Source organism: Buteo buteo, chromosome 7 (genome assembly GCF_964188355.1).
Source record: "Buteo buteo chromosome 7, bButBut1.hap1.1, whole genome shotgun sequence".
NCBI classification, from domain to species: domain Eukaryota; kingdom Metazoa; phylum Chordata; class Aves; order Accipitriformes; family Accipitridae; genus Buteo; species Buteo buteo.
The window spans coordinates 11414501-11434254 of NC_134177.1; the positions used below are offsets into that span (position 1 = coordinate 11414501).

The 19754-nt window shown below is 38.7% G+C and overlaps 1 protein-coding gene across 7 annotated transcripts in view; it reads left to right on the plus strand.

Moving 5' to 3' along the window:
• The window catches only part of ABCC5 (ATP binding cassette subfamily C member 5), a 74882-nt gene that overhangs the window by 10686 nt on the left and 44442 nt on the right, over nt 1-19754 (plus strand). For 4 of the 7 annotated variants that reach the window (XR_012650930.1, XR_012650931.1, XM_075031526.1 and 1 more), the window contains exons 3-13: nt 5973-6133; nt 6361-6516; nt 7282-7429; nt 12074-12307; nt 12420-12593; nt 13942-14089; nt 14597-14745; nt 15396-15503; nt 17285-17635; nt 19136-19207; nt 19337-19461. Coding sequence is in view for 5 of the 7 variants with exons in the window: in XM_075031526.1 (XP_074887627.1) it covers nt 5973-6133; nt 6361-6516; nt 7282-7429; nt 12074-12307; nt 12420-12593; nt 13942-14089; nt 14597-14745; nt 15396-15503; nt 17285-17635; nt 19136-19207; nt 19337-19461 (1826 nt within the window). In the remaining 2 variants the exon portion in view is untranslated. Of the gene's footprint in view, nt 1-5972; nt 6134-6360; nt 6517-7281; nt 7430-7517; nt 11610-12073; nt 12308-12419; nt 12594-13941; nt 14090-14596; nt 14746-15395; nt 15504-17284; nt 17636-19135; nt 19208-19336; nt 19462-19754 lie in introns of those variants that run through there. The other 3 variants (XM_075031527.1, XM_075031528.1, XM_075031529.1) reach the window with 2 other exon arrangements.

The window sequence follows — 19754 nt, forward strand, 5'->3', positions numbered from 1 at the left end:
CTTCTGCTAATCCTAGCCCAGAAGACCAACTGCAGAGGTCTTGTGTAATGAAGTCACATGTAACAGTGTGTTAGAGTGAATGACTGGACTTCAAGCTGTTGAATCATTGAACTCTTCTGGCAAGTCAGAGCGCACATCTGAACAGCTAATTCTTTTTTCATGTAAGAGAAATATGGCACAGCTGCACTTATTCCTGCATTTGGATATATGGTTGGTGCTGTAAAGAGCTGTTCTTCCCTGTAGCAGAAGCTGGGAAGGCAGCAGAGACATGAGCTTTCATTTATACACCACTTGTCAGGAGGTGGAAGAAAATGGAAGCCCTAACTTCTTGACTTGGTTCATTGCAGCAGTCCTGGAAGCTGTGAACATAATTTTTAGGCCTCTCAAACTATTTGGTGGTCTCATCTTGCTGTTGTGTGGATTCAGCTATACTGTCTGTACTTTGCAAACAATGTATGCAGGTGTCTAAAGGATCAATGCCTCCTTCCTCACGCCCATTGTCTGTGATATAGCCCAGTGCCTGCTCCTTCCTGGCTTTCCTTCAGGGAGACAGCTGGTATGGGTGGATGAAACACCAAACTAGTCTTAAAAAGGCTCATGTTCTAATCAGGCAGGGTATTATAAAGCATTCTAGCTACAGACTAGGCTGGGAGTCTAATGCTGCAAATCCCCCTATTAATACTTTTGTAGATTGTGTACTGCACCAAATCCAGTGAAAGGAGAAGAGATAAATTGCCTTAGTGGGGTATAAAGTTCATAAGAGCACTTTGCTTCACCAATCAACAGCAGATTTGACAATGTTTGGACCTGCAAACCTACTTAATTTTTACATGCTCCTGGGTTTGGTGACTTCCAGAAGTCTGGACAACAGTGCTTTAGGGGTTGCCTGTGCTACCTGCAAAAGCAGTGTATAAAACCCCTAACTACTTTCAAGTGGGGTTATGCTTGAAAAGACTTAGAAGAATTTCTGGGAAGAAGTATGTAATTACAACTTCAGAGTATCTCCTCCTAGATTCTTGTTTTATTTTGGTTTAGTTATCCTTAAGCTAACTGGAACAATTGGTCCTATTCTTCATCAGCCCAAACAAACTAATAATTAATTTTGTTTTGAAACACCAGTCCTTTAGTGAAGTCCCTTAAATATTCTAAAATTGCTGTTCAGCCCAGAGTTGTAACATGGAGGATGCTTTAAGCACTGAACAGAACTGGTGATCATATAATTCCCCTTCTCCCCATATGCCTGCCTAGTCCTGAGGTCTAGTGTGCTGGTCTGTTAGTTTCCCATTTGCCTCTCCTTACTGGGAACTTGAACAAAGGAGTGAGGAGGCCTGATGAACTCTGCCTTCTAAATGGAAGAAGTGGGAGTTCCTGTTCTGCAGCATTGCCAACTCGGAGTTCTTTACTACTTAAATAAAACAATTTTAACTTTATGTAATAGTAAATCAACCACAGTAGCTTTTGTATTCTGTATCAGCTGCAAGGATTGATAAAAGAAGCCTTTATATGCCTGCTCCAGTTTCCTGTCAGGTAGAAGTAGGACCAGAAGAGATGCAGCTTCTTCCCTGCAGTGATCTGAGCCCTGGAAGATGTTCTGCCTTATGGAAGAGGAGACAATAGTTGTTTGGTGGGTGGGGTTTGTGTCATATGTTGACTGCATACACATCAAATTCTTTCTCTGCAAGATGAGTAAGGGATGGAAAAAATCTGTTTTGCTTGACCTCCAGGCTTGTCTGGTTTTGCTGTTGTCATCTGACGTTACAGTTGTCAAACCAATAAATTGTTATCTTCTCTGTTAAATGTGAGATTGCTTGTGTGAAAGGGTAGGATCTCACTGTTTTGTGTGGGGTTTTTTTTTCCCTTCCCATATACAACACAGCTGCCTCCTTTCTCTTCACCTGCTCCCCGTCCTCAGAGATAAATGCCCATGTTGGCTGCTTAGCAGGTTTTCAGAAGTGTCCTTCTATTTCACATATTTGAGTTTGCTTGCCTTTCTGTGTGATGTTCCTGATGCCCCTCTTGCTTCCTACAGAACTTCTGTCTTTCTTACCCCTGACATCATGTATATTTGACAGCTTTGTAGCTTGGCTCCTAAATCTTCTGTGTTTTCATGGCCTTCTCATGTGACCTTGGTATGTGGATTGTGAATTTGGTACTGCTGTCTCTGATTTAATGAGCAGATCTTTTTCCTTGTCCTTAATAACTTATTTTCTTCATCTCACCCCAACTTTTTGTGATGACATGTCTTGAGCCAACCATGTCATCTTTCTGGCTCTCACATTACCTTATGTGTTTACCATTGCTATGACCAATTTGTTGGACAAGGAAATCATGATAACAGGTGCTTTTAGGGTTTTATTGCTCTCAAGTTGCAGAAAGTCAGAGAGGGGAGGTGTGCTCTGTGGTAGCAGCACCAGCCATGTTTCTCTTTCTCTGCCTATCTGTGAGCTAGCTGTGGAGGTAAAAGAACGTGGCAAGATCATGTGTGTAGTGATACTTCCTTAGTACTCTCAGTACTCCTGGGGATTGCTCTCAGGATTAAAAGTTTAACTGTTTTCTTCATCTGTTAATTTTCCCAGTCATCTGTTGAATCATATCAGCCTGCACCCAGGTGTGCCATAGCTTCATGAAATGTGGAGTGTAGAACCATTACTCTCTATTAGGAGCTGCCCATGGCTTCAGAAACTTTTTTTGGAATCTACCAGCTATTAATAAGATGATGGGTAAATGATTGCTGTTACCCTCTGTCATGCATTTAATAAGCCATGATATGCTTATCCTATGTAAGTTTAATTCTCCCATTTTTAGTCCATTTATGCATTTGAACTTTACAGCATCCTATGACAGAAAATTATAAATTTAAGTGAAAAACATTAATTTCACTGAGTGTCCCTGTTTCTTTTGTTGTAAGAACAGTTGGTGATCATTCCCTAGTTCTCTTCTTCATGCCATTCATGACTTTATGGACCTCTCAAATACCTGTACCTTATCTTTATTTCTCTCTTCTATCCAGCTGAAAAGTCTTAAATTTATGCTTGTGTAGAAGCTGTTCTAATCCCAACTATTCTCGTTGCTTGCAGAAAGTAATTATAAGTATAGTACCCTTTTTGAACTGAAGTGATAGGGGACTGACTCTGGTGTTCAAAAAGGAGGCAAATGCTAGGTTTTTTTAAGTGGTATGGCAATGTTTCCTGCTTTATTCTTTGTGTCTTTTGTAACTATTCTTCATTGTCTTTTGGCCTTTTTGATGATGCTGAGTAGTGAGCTGCTATTTTTCAAGAAATGTCTGAATGATCTCCCCCCGACCCCTCTGGTTAGTGATATCTGATTTATCTGATATCTGTGAGCATTTCTTTAGAGTTATCAACACTGTGGTGTATCACCTGGTTCATTGCTTGTATTGGTATATTAATAAGTTGCTGAATTAGAAAAAGTGCTGTCTGATTTCTGTTTGATAGTGCAGCCATGCTTTATTAGACATTTATTTCAAGAGCAGTGCTGGACCCTGTTATATACATTGCTAATGACTTCTTCAAGGTTTTAGTTTCCAAGAAAACTGTACATGTATGCAGGCAATCAGGATATTGCCAGTTGAACACCTGAAAAATAATAGGGATTCAGAAACCTAGATTAACAGTGTTGGGGTTGTTGCTAGTTTTTGTAATTTAGTCTTTTGCTCTAGAAATGCATTGTAGAACTGCTTAGGAGTCTCATTTCTTCCTGATTAAACTCTGTGCTTTGAAGATTTTCTAATGTGACACAGAACTGTATGGACTTTCTTAGAATCTTAATTGTGCAGTAGTGTGATGCATTTGTTTCTTGATAGTTGTGCCTGTGGGATTTTGACAACCTTGCGAAGATGGAGATGAGCAATGAGCTTGACTAGGGTTTTGTGCTTATACTTGCCTTTATGGCAAGATATGATAAAGGCCTTTCAAAGGCAGTGCCCTAGTCTTTTATCAATGCATCTTTTCAACCTTTGCTGAGAGAATTCTGTTGAGCAGCTCTGGAGAGTTTATTTTTCACAGTGAGCGTTTAAGAACATTATCTTTGGACTGCCTAAAAATACAGTATCTTGCAGTTGTGCTTTCTTATTAAAAAGCTATTCTTGTTTGTAAGTGGTGAAAAACTTCTTTTATGCTGACAAATACAGTGGTTTTGGAAGATTTTTTTTTAACTTACAGGCACTTTTTGTGTGCTCTGAAAAACAATGATTCTGCAAATAGCCTGTGACATCACTTACAAGCATGTTATCAGCAATAGGGTGTTTGGGCAAATCTTCCTGGGGCTCTTGCAAAGGGTAACAGCAAACTAGCTATAAATTTGTTGGCTGTAACCATAAAAGCAGTGGTGCAGAACTTTTCCATACTACTGAGTCCTTTGAAACATCTTTGGCAGGTCCCTTATTAATGCTGATTTGGGTAGATTTAGTAAGGTGTTATTGCCCTTAGTAATTTGATACAAAATTGGATGAGAAGTCTTTTAATTCAGATTTCAAGCATTGCATATTTTTGAGTCACTCCATGTATCATGATGTTGTAATGTTCTTTTGTTTGCTTATTACTTAGCTATCTTTTGTAATCATAGCTTTAGGCTTAGTGAATAAGTTTTTCTGAGATCAGGACCGTGGATTGTTGACAACACCCTTAGGCACTATTTAAGTACTTTGGTTAAATAAATAAAGGACAGATTTATGCTATTATCAATTACCTGTCCTTGTCCTTCACGTGAGTGGAAGCTAGGTGTCTTAATGCTACATGCTTACATGTTAATGTAGTACAGACTAAGTCTCCAATAAATGGTGGCATTTCAGACAAAAATTACATGATGAGAAGTTAGGAACCAAGTGCTTGCTATTGATACGCATTTAGTGCTTTGCAGGTACTGTGTTTTTGGGAGGCTACAAGGCCTTACAGTTGCTGTTTTCAAAGACATAAAGTAACTTTGCTCTGGTAAGGCAACTAATAAGGGTAAACATAGTATCTCTGTTTGTGAGACAGCCAGGAAGATTTTTACCTCAGAACTGTTTTGGTTTTTTTCCACAAAGTAGCTCCATGTCAAAAAACTAGGATACAAACAGGTAACATGACATTGCAATAAATGGTCCATTAAGTTAGCAGAACCAGTAGTGAGCCCTCTGTAAGTATAGATAGCAAGCTAATCTCCTCGGATAGTTTTGCCACATCTAGCTTCTGATCAAAAGGTTTGTTTGAACTCTGCAATGTTTTGACTACTCCATATCACTGCTGTTCCTTTCTCCTCGTAGATTAGTGTTTAGGTCTGCCTTTCACTAGAGCTGTGGAAAAACTCCTCTGAGATAAGGCTTGCCTTTTAAGTGGTTGTTAATAAAGTTGCTGAGCCATTGAGAAGTGTGTCTGGGAGCAGAGAAAATTATCTTTGTTCCCTTTATGGAAAAAGAGAAAAAGTAGGAAGCATGATAAAAGAAAGTACAATTCTGCTTAATGCATATTTGTTTTTTGATCTAATCCAAGTTACTTTTGAAGAAGGGACTTTAGTAGTATTCTGAAAATAATTGGAATTTTCTGTGGATAAGTATCTAAATTACAGTAAGAGGGTGTAAATTCATCAAGAATGTATGTCAGTTTTACTGTATTAGCTAGTCACTGATTTCCTGAACTGATGTCATAGGTACTTGATTTTGTAATTTTTCTCTATTGTATTTTCTGTGGCAGGATGCAGGATTAGTCTGGTCTATCCATTTATCCTTTGAATGCAGAGTCACAATACTGGTGTTAATTTATGTTTTGGAAATGCAGCAATCTAATGAGATCTAGAATGTGTCCCTTCAGTGTCTTTGCTGCCAGGCTGAAGCCTGTCCTCTAAGACATTTAAATGATAGTAATTACTGTTGCGCAGTAATTTACAGAAGAAAGAGGTGCAAAGTTACTGGAGTCAGGAGTCATGGACTTTAAACATAGTTTTGACCTGTGACTCTGCTGTCTTTCTTGTAAAAGCAGATTGAATGCCAGGATGCCTTGGAAGCAGCTGCTCGGGCAGAGGGCCTGCCACTGGACACTTCTGTGCATTCCCAGCTGAGAATGCTGGACGAAGAGCATCACAAGGGCAAATACCACCATGGCCTGAACGTGCTGAAACCCATACGGACTACTTCCAAGTAAGTCTTTAGGCAGCAAAAGAACTGATACAGCATTTGCTTTTCAAACCAGTCACAAAGCAGGACTGCAGCTGTAGGTCTGCTGACTGATAGTGAAAACAGAATTTGTTTAGCAAGTATGACTAGCATGGGCCAATTTCAATGAGAGGAGGCTTTGTTTTTCTCAGGGATTTACAATTCTGTTTCCTTTTTCATTTGTTCGTGGTTTTTTTTTTTTTTCCTTTTAGACACCAGCACCCTGTTGATAATGCTGGGCTTTTCTCCTGCATGACCTTCTCCTGGCTCACTCCTTTGGCCCACAGAGCGTACAAGAAAGGGGAATTGTTTATGGATGATGTATGGTCTTTATCAAGGCATGAGTCTTCAGATGTCAATTGTAGAAGGTAGAGATATCTCAGTTATTTTCTTGTTTTGTTTTTGGTTTTTTTTTTAATATGTTAGTTCATGGGCAATGATATAGTATTGCCCTAGAAAAGCAGCACTGATATTGTGTTCTAAAGGCTTTCTTAGAATAGTGGAATTTAGTTTTATCCTTCATAGACCACTTCCTCTTGCTGCAGTGCTTCTGTACTCTTGCCGATTTCAGTGAATTTAGAGCATCCTGTCTCCCAGAATGTTTTGCAATTATTTTTCTGATTTTGCACATCTTTAAACTATTTTTTTATTAAAACAAAGTTCTTTCTCAAGACTACACTGAAAAAAATCTTGTGCTAAAATAATGAAAAGTAATACTGACAGTAGCAAGGTGATTTGAATATGGGTCAGATCTTGTGATCAGGCTAACCTCTTATAGCCAATGTGGAGTCAAAACCTGAGAAAAATTCTCAACTCTTCTGTCAGATCAGCAAGGAAAGACTGTGAAAAGTCAGTATATTAAGATTGCCAAAAAGACTCCAGGCAAAGCAAAAGGCATTGTGCTTTTCATCCCTCTCATCTGTAGAAGTAACGCAACATAGATATTTCAAGATGCAGATATTTGTCTTGATTTATTTCTCTGTACCTCACCATGTATTTATTTCTCTTGATATCTAGTAATTTTTGTTGCTTTAAGCTAGGAATTGCTTGGAATTTTCACAAAGAAATACCTATGAGATTGTACCTTCTCTCATGGTGAAAAATTTATAGCATGAGGCTTCTGTTTTTATTAGGCTGGAGAGATTGTGGCAGGAAGAACTGAAAGAAAGTGGGCCCGATGACGCTTCTCTCCGGAGGGTTGTGTGGATTTTCTGCCGCACGAGGCTCATCATTTCCATAGTGTGTCTGATGATCACGCAGCTCGCTGGTTTTAGTGGACCAGTAAGTAATATCCATCCTTTTTTTAACAACCCCAGAGGGCTCCATCTCATGGCCAACTGTAAAGTCTTAAGGTTTCATTGCAGAATCACTTAAATGTTTTGACTAGCTAGAAATTTTGGGGCAAAATTCCAGAGTGATTCAATAATCCAAGATAGGTTTCCTACAGCTGATGGATCAGTTGCTGAATACCGAGGCAAGTTCTTGCAGAAGGGAGGGGGAGTTTAGGTATCCTGGAGGAAATGCACACTTGGTTTTTCTCTTTGGTTTTGAGTATAGTTTAAAGTTCTTCCTTAACTGGTATGTGGTCTCTTTGCATAAAATTCTTATGTACAGGTCTTTTAATTGTTTTCCTTTTCTTTTTGCAATTCTGTAAATTTATCTTGGAATAAAATTCAATCTGATAAAACACTAATCTTAGATTATTGGCATTAATAGCACAGTCTTCAAGAAGTGGAATGAAACAATTTTATTAGAGCACTACTTAAAAACTAATGTGAGCAGGTCTCAAGAAGTCTGTGGGTATAGATCCTACAGAGAATGGTCAGACAGGTTTCATGTAGAAGTGTTAGAGTACGTTATTGCCTCTAGGAACTGCTGCTGTTTGTTGCTATGGGTCGTAATGAAGATAACAACATATGGGACTTGACATTCACACCATTTTTTGTCACCTGTTTGTTGCACGTGCTGTGCAGATTTACAGTTGAAATTTTGACTAAATTTATTCTCTACACATTTCCCTTGAGGAGTAGGAGCAGTATTACTGCTAGTAGTACACGTTTCAGTGTGCTGGTAAGCTGAAGTTTCATTTCTTGGGTAAGTACACTTGGGTGCACTGTTAGGTGAAATGTCTTTTTAAAATGTTTTCCTGCTTTTAAATGTCTTATCAAAATGATGTTCTGCTTTTTAAGCCTTTTTAAAGTTTGCCTTGTTACATGTAATATGAATAACAATAAATGTTTCTGTGGTATTGTTTTCTTGGTAATAATTTATAGTAGCTTGTATTATAAAATATATGAACATACTTTGGTAATTAACAATAAATCATGATTAAGGTTTTAACAGCACTAGCTTTCCCCAAGAAGAGCTTCTGTCATTGTTTCACTACAGGGCTTTAGTAGATGCTTTTATTTTTAGCAAAGAACTTGCAGGAGGGTTGCCCCTAATTTCTGTAGTGTAATTTTCTCAGTTTGTCTCAGCCAAACTGCTGAATGAGAGAGAGTGGGAGGGGAAGGAGAAAAACAAACCAACTTGACTAGGCTGGGGGCTACCGCTGCAATTGATGCTCGATTTGGGTTATTGAAAATTATCTATAGATATTTGCCCATTTACAGGCAACCTTATTCATTTCTCTGAATAAGGAACAATTCCCTTTTGGTTCCACCATTTGGCATGAAAAAGAAGTCTTTACCATCCCTCCTCCCTGTTTTTAAAAATGGCATGCCTCATAGATATGCCTATGCTGTCTCCTCAGAAGTATCAGTGCTTTCTTGTATTGTTACACCCTTTCAGTCACCTGAAGGTGAAAAGGGAGATCAGGAAAAGCACTTGACTTGACCTCATGTATTGGTGAAAATTATAAAAATGGAGTTAAACACTATATTAAACTTCAAAAATTTTAATTGAATGTCTATGACCTTGAAATGCCAGCCAACAGCTGTGGCTTATAACTGGAAAGGAGTTGTTGCAGACTTCCTGTGTTTTGTTTTTTTTTTTAATACCAAATAGATCCTTCAAGGGTCTTTCTTTTTTTTATTATTTTTTTTATTTTGATAAATTCTGCATCTGGCACAGTATCCAAAACCATAACCTGGTGAGACAGCTGCGTGTGTCAGACTGCCTTGTAATAACCATCAGAATGTACTAGTATAGGTGAGATACTATTTATCTTCAGTGAATATTTGCTGCCATTTGATCAGCTACCAAAACTTACAAGTTTGGGTTGAGGAGCAAAGAAGTTTTTTGATTACTAAACATAATCAGTTTAACTCCAGGTCTGAACAATGTACCTGTTTGTAACTGTTCAGAGCTATTCTTCCTGTTTGGGAGATGGGGAAACTTGCTATCTTAGTGGAGTACAGCTTGACAGTTTGGTCAGTTATTGGAGGGGGGAGTGGTAAGCTATTGGAGGTAAGTTTCCCAATTTCCCAGTTGGCTCCAGTTGCAGCCTGCCCCACGCTGGCTGCAGCAGGGATGCCGGCACTGCAGTGGGACCAGTGACAGAAGCTGTTCTTTAGAATTTTCAGGATGGCTGTTTTCTGCGTCAGAATGAGACAGTCCTGCTGGGCAGAGCCAACGCCAAGAGCAAAGGTAAGGTAATGTTTATTCAATGGGAATGCTTAAGACAGCCGAGCAGCTAGTACCAACTACTACGGTAATAGTCACAGGAGTTCCTTTTTCCCTGATAGCTTGAGTTTTAGTTTTTGTACTGTAACCTTCTTGTTTTGTAAATAACTTTATGCTGGATTCTTGTCATTAAACTAGTTTGAATTCAAATAATATGTGTTCAGATGTAAATGTTAATTCTGTGTGACTTTTTTCCCCTCCCTTTTCAAAATTCTTTAATCTGCTGTTTCCTCTTTTCTTTCTTCCGGGAAAAAAAAAAATGGGGGTATAATGTAAGCTGCTCTCTATTTCATCACGGGAGATGCTGAATCTATAAAATAGTGCTGAAAAATTGCACTAAAAAGTTTTGGGAGGAATGAGACCCCAGGAAACATCTGCTATCTTTATACATCCTCTCTTGGAGACTTTCAGCAATGCTGTGGTGTGCGAGAAAATGCTTGCAGTCTGCGACCATGCTGAGTTACAGCTCGTGAGGAAAAAGGGGGATTTTCACCCCAATTGCTCAGTGACTCAGTTGCATATGTTGGATTGAATACTGGAAAAAGAAGTCAGTAATCTCCTTAGTAACTGCAAACCAACTGTATGCAGTTGTGGTCCAAACAGTCGATGTAAAACTAAATCCAAGTAAGGAGAAAGTTGGAATGCAATAGATCTGTGAATGTGAGCCCCTCACATTTGTTCAGGGATTGGTATGTAAATTTTCTCAGTGGCCATTCTAGAACCTGATGGACATCTGGCTTTAATTCACACCTGTGAAAAAGAAAGAGCAAATTATTTACAGCATGTTTCCTTGGTTCTGATGTGCAGAATTACTTTCCTCAGAACAGATGAATTTGATCTCCATTTTTTCTGTTATTTGGTGCTGGGCTATAGCTATCAATACCTTTGCTGAAGTAGTGGGGTTTTGTTTTTTTCCTCTCTCCTCAAACTATACAGAACTCTTATTTGCAAAACCTGGTGTAGCCAAGAGGACTTCAATGGACTATGATGTGAAAGGCTTCTCAAATATTTTCTTTGGTCTCAGATTTTTTTTTTTGTTGCTTTTTATTGTGGGCAAAGGTAATTCTCTGCTCTGTACTAGCATATCAAAAGCACCAGTATCTTAAAGCATCATTTGTTTAAAAGCTCTCTAGGAAATCTTTTGCTGTCTGTGAAGCCTTACTGTAGGATACTTTTTAAACCAGATTTCAGAATTTGTGCAGCCTCAGAAGCCTCCTCTGTTGGCACCTGCAAGTTTGACTTCTTTTGGACTTCATGAACAAACACTGTTCTGTTTTTGTATCTTTACAATTTTGTGTGTAGTTTCAAATCTAGTTTATGTTAGAGGCTAAGACTGACTGTTAGATATTAGCCCTTTATTATTATCCTGTATGTGCAGATTGTATGTTTATACAATGCTCTACCTGTTGTACAGTGTTTTTGAGATGTTACCATTTAAGATGGCACTTCATTTCAAATAAAAGCCTATTGTTTCGCAGTCAATAGTATTTAATATCACTGGTGATTGTGAGTTGTATGATGTTATATTGTGCCGTTGGACCACAAAGAGCTGGAGGTGGGAATCGGTGGTTCTGGGGGCTGTCCTCTTTCTGCAGGTGATGTTTGAAATGTGATTCCTGAGGTAAAATGTTTATGTTTTTGGGGGGAGAGGGTATGGGGAGGGATTGAATGGTTAGTTTTTTGTCTTTTTTTTTTTTTCTCCCCTGTCCCCAATGATTTGTGGTATTGCGTACCTTGTGCTTTCTGCTTGTTTTTTTCTTTACTATTAAACTGCTGATGTTTATTTCCAGGAATGTTTTGCAAATGTCCTTCTCACTCTTCCCCTCTACAACTGTAGGTACATTGTTCCTTTTTATCAAATAAGCACGTTTGAAGCAAACCAAAGATAAAATAAAAAAGGTCTTAATGTCACGTAAAGGAATGTTTCTTAATGTGCGCAGATGTATAAGTAGTGACTATATTTTAAAACTCTTCCATATGATAATGCATTGCTTTCAGCTAACTGACAGATTTATGTTAAGTTAGAAGACACGGAGGATTAGAAGCGTGCTGCGAGGAATGTGGTTCCAAATTAAACTCTCTTTACTTACTAAATTTGACTCAGTGCTTGGCTCTCAGCAGGGCTTTGTGTTACAGTACTTCTTGTATTGACACCTTTTACTTCTAGAAAGAAGATGCTTTCTATTTCAAACGGCTCTTTTAAAAGCAAAGTAGCCTACTTATTTCTAACTTAACATAAAGTTGTTGCATGGTCTTCTGGGATGATGGGGTGTTCATGCAAACTTGCATTTCTTCCTGTAGGCGTTCGTTGTGAAACATCTTTTGGAGTATACCCAACAGAGTGAGTCCAACCTGCAGTACAGCTTGTTTTTAGTTTTTGGCATCTTTATGACGGAAATAGTGCGATCTTGGTCCCTTGCACTAACCTGGGCTTTGAATTACCGCACGGGGGTTAGACTGCGTGGAGCTATCTTGACAATGGCGTTTAAGAAAATTCTTAAGCTGAAGAACATCAAGGAGAAGTCTCTTGGAGAGGTAAACTGCTGCATAATTTTGGAAATTGCAGCGTGAAAATGGATATGCAATATATTCCTTTGCGAATGAGCTGTGCCTTAAATCTAAATAATCTGTTATGTGTATTTTTCAGCTCATAAATGTATGTTCCAATGATGGTCAAAGGATGTTTGAAGCTGCAGCAGTTGGGAGTTTGTTGGCTGGGGGGCCTATTGTGGCCATCTTAGGAATGGTTTATAATGTGATTATACTGGGTCCAACAGGCTTCTTGGGCTCTGCTGTCTTCATCCTTTTCTACCCAGCAATGGTGAGTGGGAAAGAGTTAAGTCTTGCTTCCCATTTTTATTATGTCAGACATATGTGTAGTTCTGAATAGAAGGTGTTGAAATGTGCTAGATTTAGCTCGTTTATGGTGCTGCATGTTATTGGTGGTGTTTCTAAAGATAGTGCATGAAGCAGAAATTTGGAAACAGGAAGCTCAAAATGGTAAAGAAAATTAGAAAATGGAAATAGGAAAGCTGATAGATTTGACTGAGATAAATGTGCATAGCTAAATTAAACTACAGAATACTTAGGTGGTTTTAGTTGAGGTTGGAAAGACACAAGGTCTCCAGCCTGTGTGCAGGAGCTCAGTGTTGCATGAGCACATCGCTCTTGATTTCAACAAAAGATGTTGAAAAGCACCGCATCTGGGAGACGGTGTTCTTGATTGGTTACTCCTGCCTCTACTTCTGCTGAGCTGTGAAATAGGCTAGTTCAAGCCAAAGTCTTCTTGCCTCTAAAATGCCCTGTAAGGCTGTTAAGATTTGTCACTATATTCATAATACAAATTTTAAAAAGCATGGAGGCTGAATACTGTGAGGTCCACTTTGGTCCAATTTATCTGGCCAACAGTGAGGATTAAAATAATGGGAATTATATTTTAAAGAGGGGAATAAGAAATGGAGTTTGATCATCTTTTCCAGTTCTTTTCAGCAGTCCTTCTTTATTGATGGGGACTCCAAAAGAGATTGCAGGAGTATGAAGAAGGGCAAAGAGCTGAAAACTTCCTAAAGTAGTGTGTAGGCTTTGAATTTCAGACCAGGAATGGGATGAATGTAAGGGTAGCAGATACTTAGAAACATGTGAACAGCTATTTATTTCTAGATTGGTTTAGTAAAAATGTTAAAACTGTTTTGCCACCTTCATAGCACTGGCATATGGTAGAAATTGATTTGGCTGAGCAAAGTTCAGCTTGCTCTTTTGCTTTATGGGACCAGGTTTAAAAGTTGGCCTAAATGGGTTCTACTGTTTATTTGCCATGAGGGTCAGCTGGGTGTGTCTTTAGGTTAATGCGTTTGTAGTCTTTCTGCTTCAGAAACTTTAACAAATCTGGTACTATTCAATGTGGGTAAAAGCGCACACCTTTGTTTTCACAAATTTTATTTGTGTTAAAACTTGCTATCATGAGTCTATTGCTTAGTGCAGTTGGGGTGGGAGGATATGAATAGTGTTTGCAGCCAGCTAGACTTTTATGTTAGAACAATAGTTGCCTTGCCCCATCCCTGAATCCCTTTTTCAGATTCAAAATTGGCTTTCTCTGGTAATTAAGAGTTGAATGTACTTGCTCTTTCTGAGTTGCCATTAACGTTGCATGGTGTTGCCTTTTGTTTCAGATGTTTGTATCACGTCTTACAGCTTATTTCAGAAGAAAATGTGTATCAACAACAGATGAGCGTGTGCAAAAGATGAATGAAGTTCTTAATTACATTAAGTTCATTAAAATGTATGCCTGGGTCAAACCATTTTCTCAGAATGTTCAAAGTGAGTTCACACAGCCTGTAAATGTTTGCTTTTGTGCAGATGCCCCATTGCTTAGTAGCCTGGTGCTTCCTCCTAGCTTAGTACCGTAGATGTCGATGTACGTGCAGTATAATAACACTTTCATCCTTCAGGCTTCCTATTTGTTATGCATGATGGGTTGGACAAACAGACGTGCTTCTAAAGTTTCACCTTCTAGCATAATGATGTTTGTGGCTTGGTATTAATCTTACATTTTAAAATTTTGTTCCATTTTTTATCACTTACTAAATGTGCTGGCTGCTCCATTTTTAAATAAAGCAAAAAGACCTCTATTTCTATGGAGATTTACAGATAATTATAGTTTGCTTCACTGTAACTGCGGTCTTTATGAGAAAGTACATAATGTGATAAACGCTAAAGCGTAGTTAGGCTTCTCTTACTCAGTGTTTATAGTGCTATGGTAGTGTCTGTTGTGTATGTACTCCCCCAATCATACTTCAAATGTGGTGCCCCTATTTATATTTCTAGAAATTCGTGAGGAAGAACGTAAAATCTTAGAGCGTGCGGGCTACTTCCAGAGCATCACTGTGGGTGTGGCTCCCATAGTTGTAGTCATTGCCAGCGTGGTGACCTTTTCTGTCCATATGATCCTTGGCTACGATCTTACAGCAGCTCAGGTAACTTATTGCAGTGTTGAAAATATTCTATACAATATTGCTACAGTAGCTTTTCTGCTAAGCTGTTTCTCTTCATCATATTCTTTGCTTTGTGGCTGTGCCTCTGTGGCCAGGCTGTAGCCTTGCTCACAGAAGTGAACATCTGATGGGTGTGACAGCAGCAGATGTAGTCTTCTATTTTGCACAAAAAGCTCTCAGTGCTGTTTTCAGTTCTGACCTTCCCCAGAACAGGTTTCGAGCTGAATGTAAATGAGCACTTCTGTTTGCTATTCCGATAGGGCATTGGGATTACTGCATGTTTTTGTTTTACAGCGTGCTTGGATGCAAACAGCACAAATGTCTTAAAACAGGATTTGAACTGGGGTCTTCACAGTAATAGGCTGATGCAGAATTTGCTAGCTGCTGCTTTTGGTAGACCTACAAACACTGAAGATGTCTGTCTTGGTCTGTTAAAAAGACCTACAGAAGGAGTTGGGTGGATTTGCTGTTTTCTGCTGTTTGAGAATATGTTGAATATTTAAATGGTTATTCTTGGACTGTCAGCCTTTTCTATGGCTTTGAATTGTTGCTGTGACATTTCAGCTTTCAGAAGGTTGGAGTTGTTAGTATATTGCATCCAAATGTGATTCCCTTTCTTGTCTCATTTTTAGGCATTCACAGTGGTCACTGTCTTTAATTCAATGACTTTTGCTCTAAAAGTAACGCCTTTCTCAGTGAAGTCTCTATCTGAGGCATCTGTTTCTGTTGACAGATTTAAGGTAAGCAGTCATTTGGCCTTGCAGTTTTAACTGTAAGTGTAGAGTGTTGTATGTGTATAATAGATGCTAAGGGAACCCTTAGAAGGTAATGTTGTTTTAACGACTGAGGAGTTCTTTTTCTTTACACTTAGCAGTCCTGATTATTGGATTCTGCAAAAGTGATACAAATGTAGTGAAGGAATATTAGAAGTTTAAGATAATAACCAGTATGGGAAGCAAAATATTCTTATTTAATGATTTTAGAATTTTGATGTTGGCCACTGTAAGAGATAGAATACAGGACTAGATGGCTCGCAGTATAATAGTTCTTAAACTCCCTTTTAAGACCATCTGAATGAGAAGACAGTGCAACATCTGCAATGAAATTTCATGTTTTGCTAATGAAACTTTGGAAATGTCATGTATTATGTAGACAGCTTTGCACAAACCATAGAGTTTTATTTGTAGTCATGCAAAACTGAGGTTTTGTGTTTCCAGACCAGATTAAGTGACTGAAACAGCACCATATGAATAAAATGCAGTTGTGATCTGACAAAACAGAATCTATGGCAGAAAAGTGAAACCCTTATAACAAACAGTCCTTATCTCATCCTTCAGTCCCTGTGAACACACTATATGTACTTTAGTATGAACTCAGAGGACAGGCCTTTATTTTGTCTTCTCTCTTGAAGACAATAGTGCATTACACATTGCAAAAATTTCCCAATAGGATTCCACAAGCATTGACAGATACATGGATTCTGTATAAGGCATTCATGAGACAAATCTGGGTGTGAGAAGAATGGGATCTGCAGAATGGTTTTGAGATCTCATTGCTTTTGAGCATTTTTGTTTCAACTTCTGAGTCACCTTAAATTAGGCTTTCTTAAATTCAAATGCACTGAAGAGAGTTTTGGCAGGGGGAGAGAAGGAGAGGGTAAATTGTAATATCTCCCAGTTTGACTGTAAACAGTATAGTCTCTGTAGGGAGTGTAACACAAGGTGGGGTTACTCTAACATCACAGTAAGAATGTACCTGACTTTTTGGCTTTGTAAATGAGTATGAGCTTTCTTATGAATGTATGATTCAGGTATAGCAATTGCAAGAGTAAATAAGATTGAGAATTGGGAAGTCTTTAATTGCAAATGGCTCCTTAGTTCAAAACATAAATTGTGTAAATGGAAAACATTTTATCTTGTAATTAAACTGTGTGAAAAATCTCTTCGTCATCTGTGTTGATTGTAAATACTGATGGATGTGGTGGAAAACATGATACAATGGACTTAATGGCTTACTTCTTATTGTCAAGCAGCCCCAGATAGGTCAACTAAATTTGTGTGGAATGACTTTTTCCCAGCAGAAAAAGTTGAAGGGTAAAGGCTGAAGTTAAAAGTCGTTCCATCTCCTTCCATAATGAGTTGGTGTGTAGGACAAGTCAGTCACTTTCCCTCGAAGTGACCTCTTTTCTCCAACCCATGTATTCTGCTCATGTGTGTTTAATCTGGAAGTTACAGAGATGCAGTTGCAAAGAGTGTTAAAAGAATAAGCCCCTCTCATATCGTATGCAGAGTATTCCAGTTCTATAAAAGTCTTAGTGTATCTAAGTGCTTCCACCACATCCAGGAATGCCCCGGCCACTTAGCAGGCCTGGAGTTAGTTTACACTAATGAGCTACCTTTTGCTCTTCAGCTTCCTCCTACTATATAGCCTGATGTGTTTTGCTGCGTGAGTGTGCCATAGGCTTGTCTCCCAGTCTTGATCAGGTGTCTCATCTTTACACCTCTCTCACAACTCCTATCAGAGTTTATTTCTAATGGAAGAGGTTCATATGATAAAGAAAAAACCAGCCAATCCTCACACCGCGATAGAGGTGAAAAATGCTACCTTGGCTTGGGACTTCTCCCACGCCAGCGTCCAGAGCTCACCAAAGTTGACCCCCAAAGTGAAAAAAGACAAGAAAGTCACCAAGGGCAAGAAAGAGAAAATGAAGCTGCAGAATGAGGGACAGCAAGCTGTGCTGGCAGAGCAGAAGGGCCATCTTCTAGTGGACAATGATGACCATCCTAGCCCTGAAGAGGAGAACAAAATCATCCATCTGGTTAATCTTCGGCTTCAGAGGACTCTCTACAACATTGACTTGGAGATAGAAAAGGTAAGAGAAGAAAAGAGGAAATCTGAGCTTTCAAAAGGCCTCATTTTTTAGCTGTGCCTTGGGATAGAGAGCTGTGTGTTTTTTGCATGAAATGGAGCATATTGCTTTTTGTGCACTCCTGTAATATCCATGGCAACTGCAGTATTCAGGATGCAGTGTCTGATCTTGATGTAAACAGCTGTGCCATTTTAGCAAACTAGATCTTTGCAAACAGCCTATGAAACAACTGCAGGTTGTATAGCTTTCACATCTAACTGATGGTTTTGCTGTTTGTAGCTCTCAGTACAGTATATGAGCCGATGAACTTAAAGAATCAGCAGGGCAGCAGGGGTATCAGTGGGGTATTGGTGGATGGTGTATTCCTGCAGCCGTTTGATAATTTTGCAGGGTTTCAGCTATGTTCTGTGTGAACATTTTAGGTGATTAGGTGTTGTAATGGAGCCATAACAGTGCTTTTCATTGAAGAATGTGCAATTTTCTTCCTTGAGAATTTTCGTACAGTAGAAGGACACAGAGGTTTTTCAAGAATTTAGAAGCAGTTGTAGTCCTCATTCCAAGATGGGTAAAAACATGTAAAATGTCAAAGAAAAAGCATTGAACTTAATACATGATGTCTTCCACAAATACAAAAGTTTTGCAGTCTGGCAGTTGGATGTTGTAGTAATGGGATCCCTGTGTTTATCAAGATATTTATGCTTAAATTGTCTCCTGTAGTCATATAAGTAGAGGGATAGTTTAAACTATTTTAAACTATAAACCCCCTATATTTTAAACTTTTGAGAAGGATTCATATAGTTTAAAAAATAGCCTTAAAAAAGGAGTACACAACTACTTGAAAATGTAAAGGCTAGTTTTCTATCAGAAGTTGGTAAACAAGAGGAGGCCAACAATGTATTCCACAACTGGCTATATACCCTTTTTGTCTACTTCACCTTTTTTTACAAAAGGAACAAATGTAGTTTTGATGAATTCATTGTTTAATGTGGGTATCAACCCACCCATTTTACTGCAGAGAAATGCTTCAAAGTGACTGGATTCTCACCTTTTCTTGGTACGCGTTCCTTTGCAAACCGTATCTCATAGGCAAAGAGTTTTACTGGACCCATATATCCTAAATTCTACTTTTCTTTCAGTCTTTCCCTCTTTATATCTTTCCTTCCACTCTCAAATGAATCTTGGTGCATTTTGTTCAGGCAGGCCTTGGTGCTTTTGGATGAGTGCAGCATTCTCTGGGCCTGTATCAGACCCAGTCAAAGGGAAGCAGATCTTAAAATACATTCATTTTTACCTGTATAGTTGATTCACTTTTAGCCCACTGTGGGGTAGTATTCACTCTTTTATTATTTGAGAGTTAAAATACTGACTGTCTTGCTTTTTTTGTCCCTTTTCAGCTATCATTAATGTTCAACTGTCCCCTTGGAGGTACTATAGGTAGTCAATTCTGAAAGGGATGGAGAATGTAAGAAATGAGTACCATAATTTATTTTTTTTTCTGTCTAGGGAAAACTTGTTGGAATTTGTGGCAGTGTGGGGAGTGGAAAAACTTCACTTATTTCAGCAGTTTTAGGACAGGTGAGAAATTATGTTTTGACTACTTCTGCTCTTCTCTTTCCTATCTCCTATTTAAGTGATTTGTACTCTGTAGAAGTAAGTCTATTCTAAACATGGAATAGCATAATTTCAGTTTATCTTTAATTTCAGATGACCCTGTTGGAGGGTAGCATTGCAGTAAGTGGAACATTTGCATATGTGGCCCAGCAGGCCTGGATTCTCAATGCTACACTTCGGGACAACATTCTTTTTGGCAAGGAATATGATGAAGAAAGGTTTGTCAGAACTGTTTGCTGATTTTCATGAAAGCTTAGTAATTCTTGGCCCAAGCGTGTGAAAATTTAATGCAGGGTACACTGTAGTTAAAGCCTACGTATCCTTTTAGAGTCTGTCTTTAAGACTCCTTTAAGTTTCATTTAAGAGCCTGTCTCTCTTGCACTTGGTCACTGTGGCTGATGTCTGTCAGTGCGTCTGTCATTGCTCATTTGCAGTGAGGGCTGTACCTTATGCTGGAGTACTGTCTGATCTCTGTTTTTAGCAGCTGCTGTGGAACAGCACTGAAGTGGCA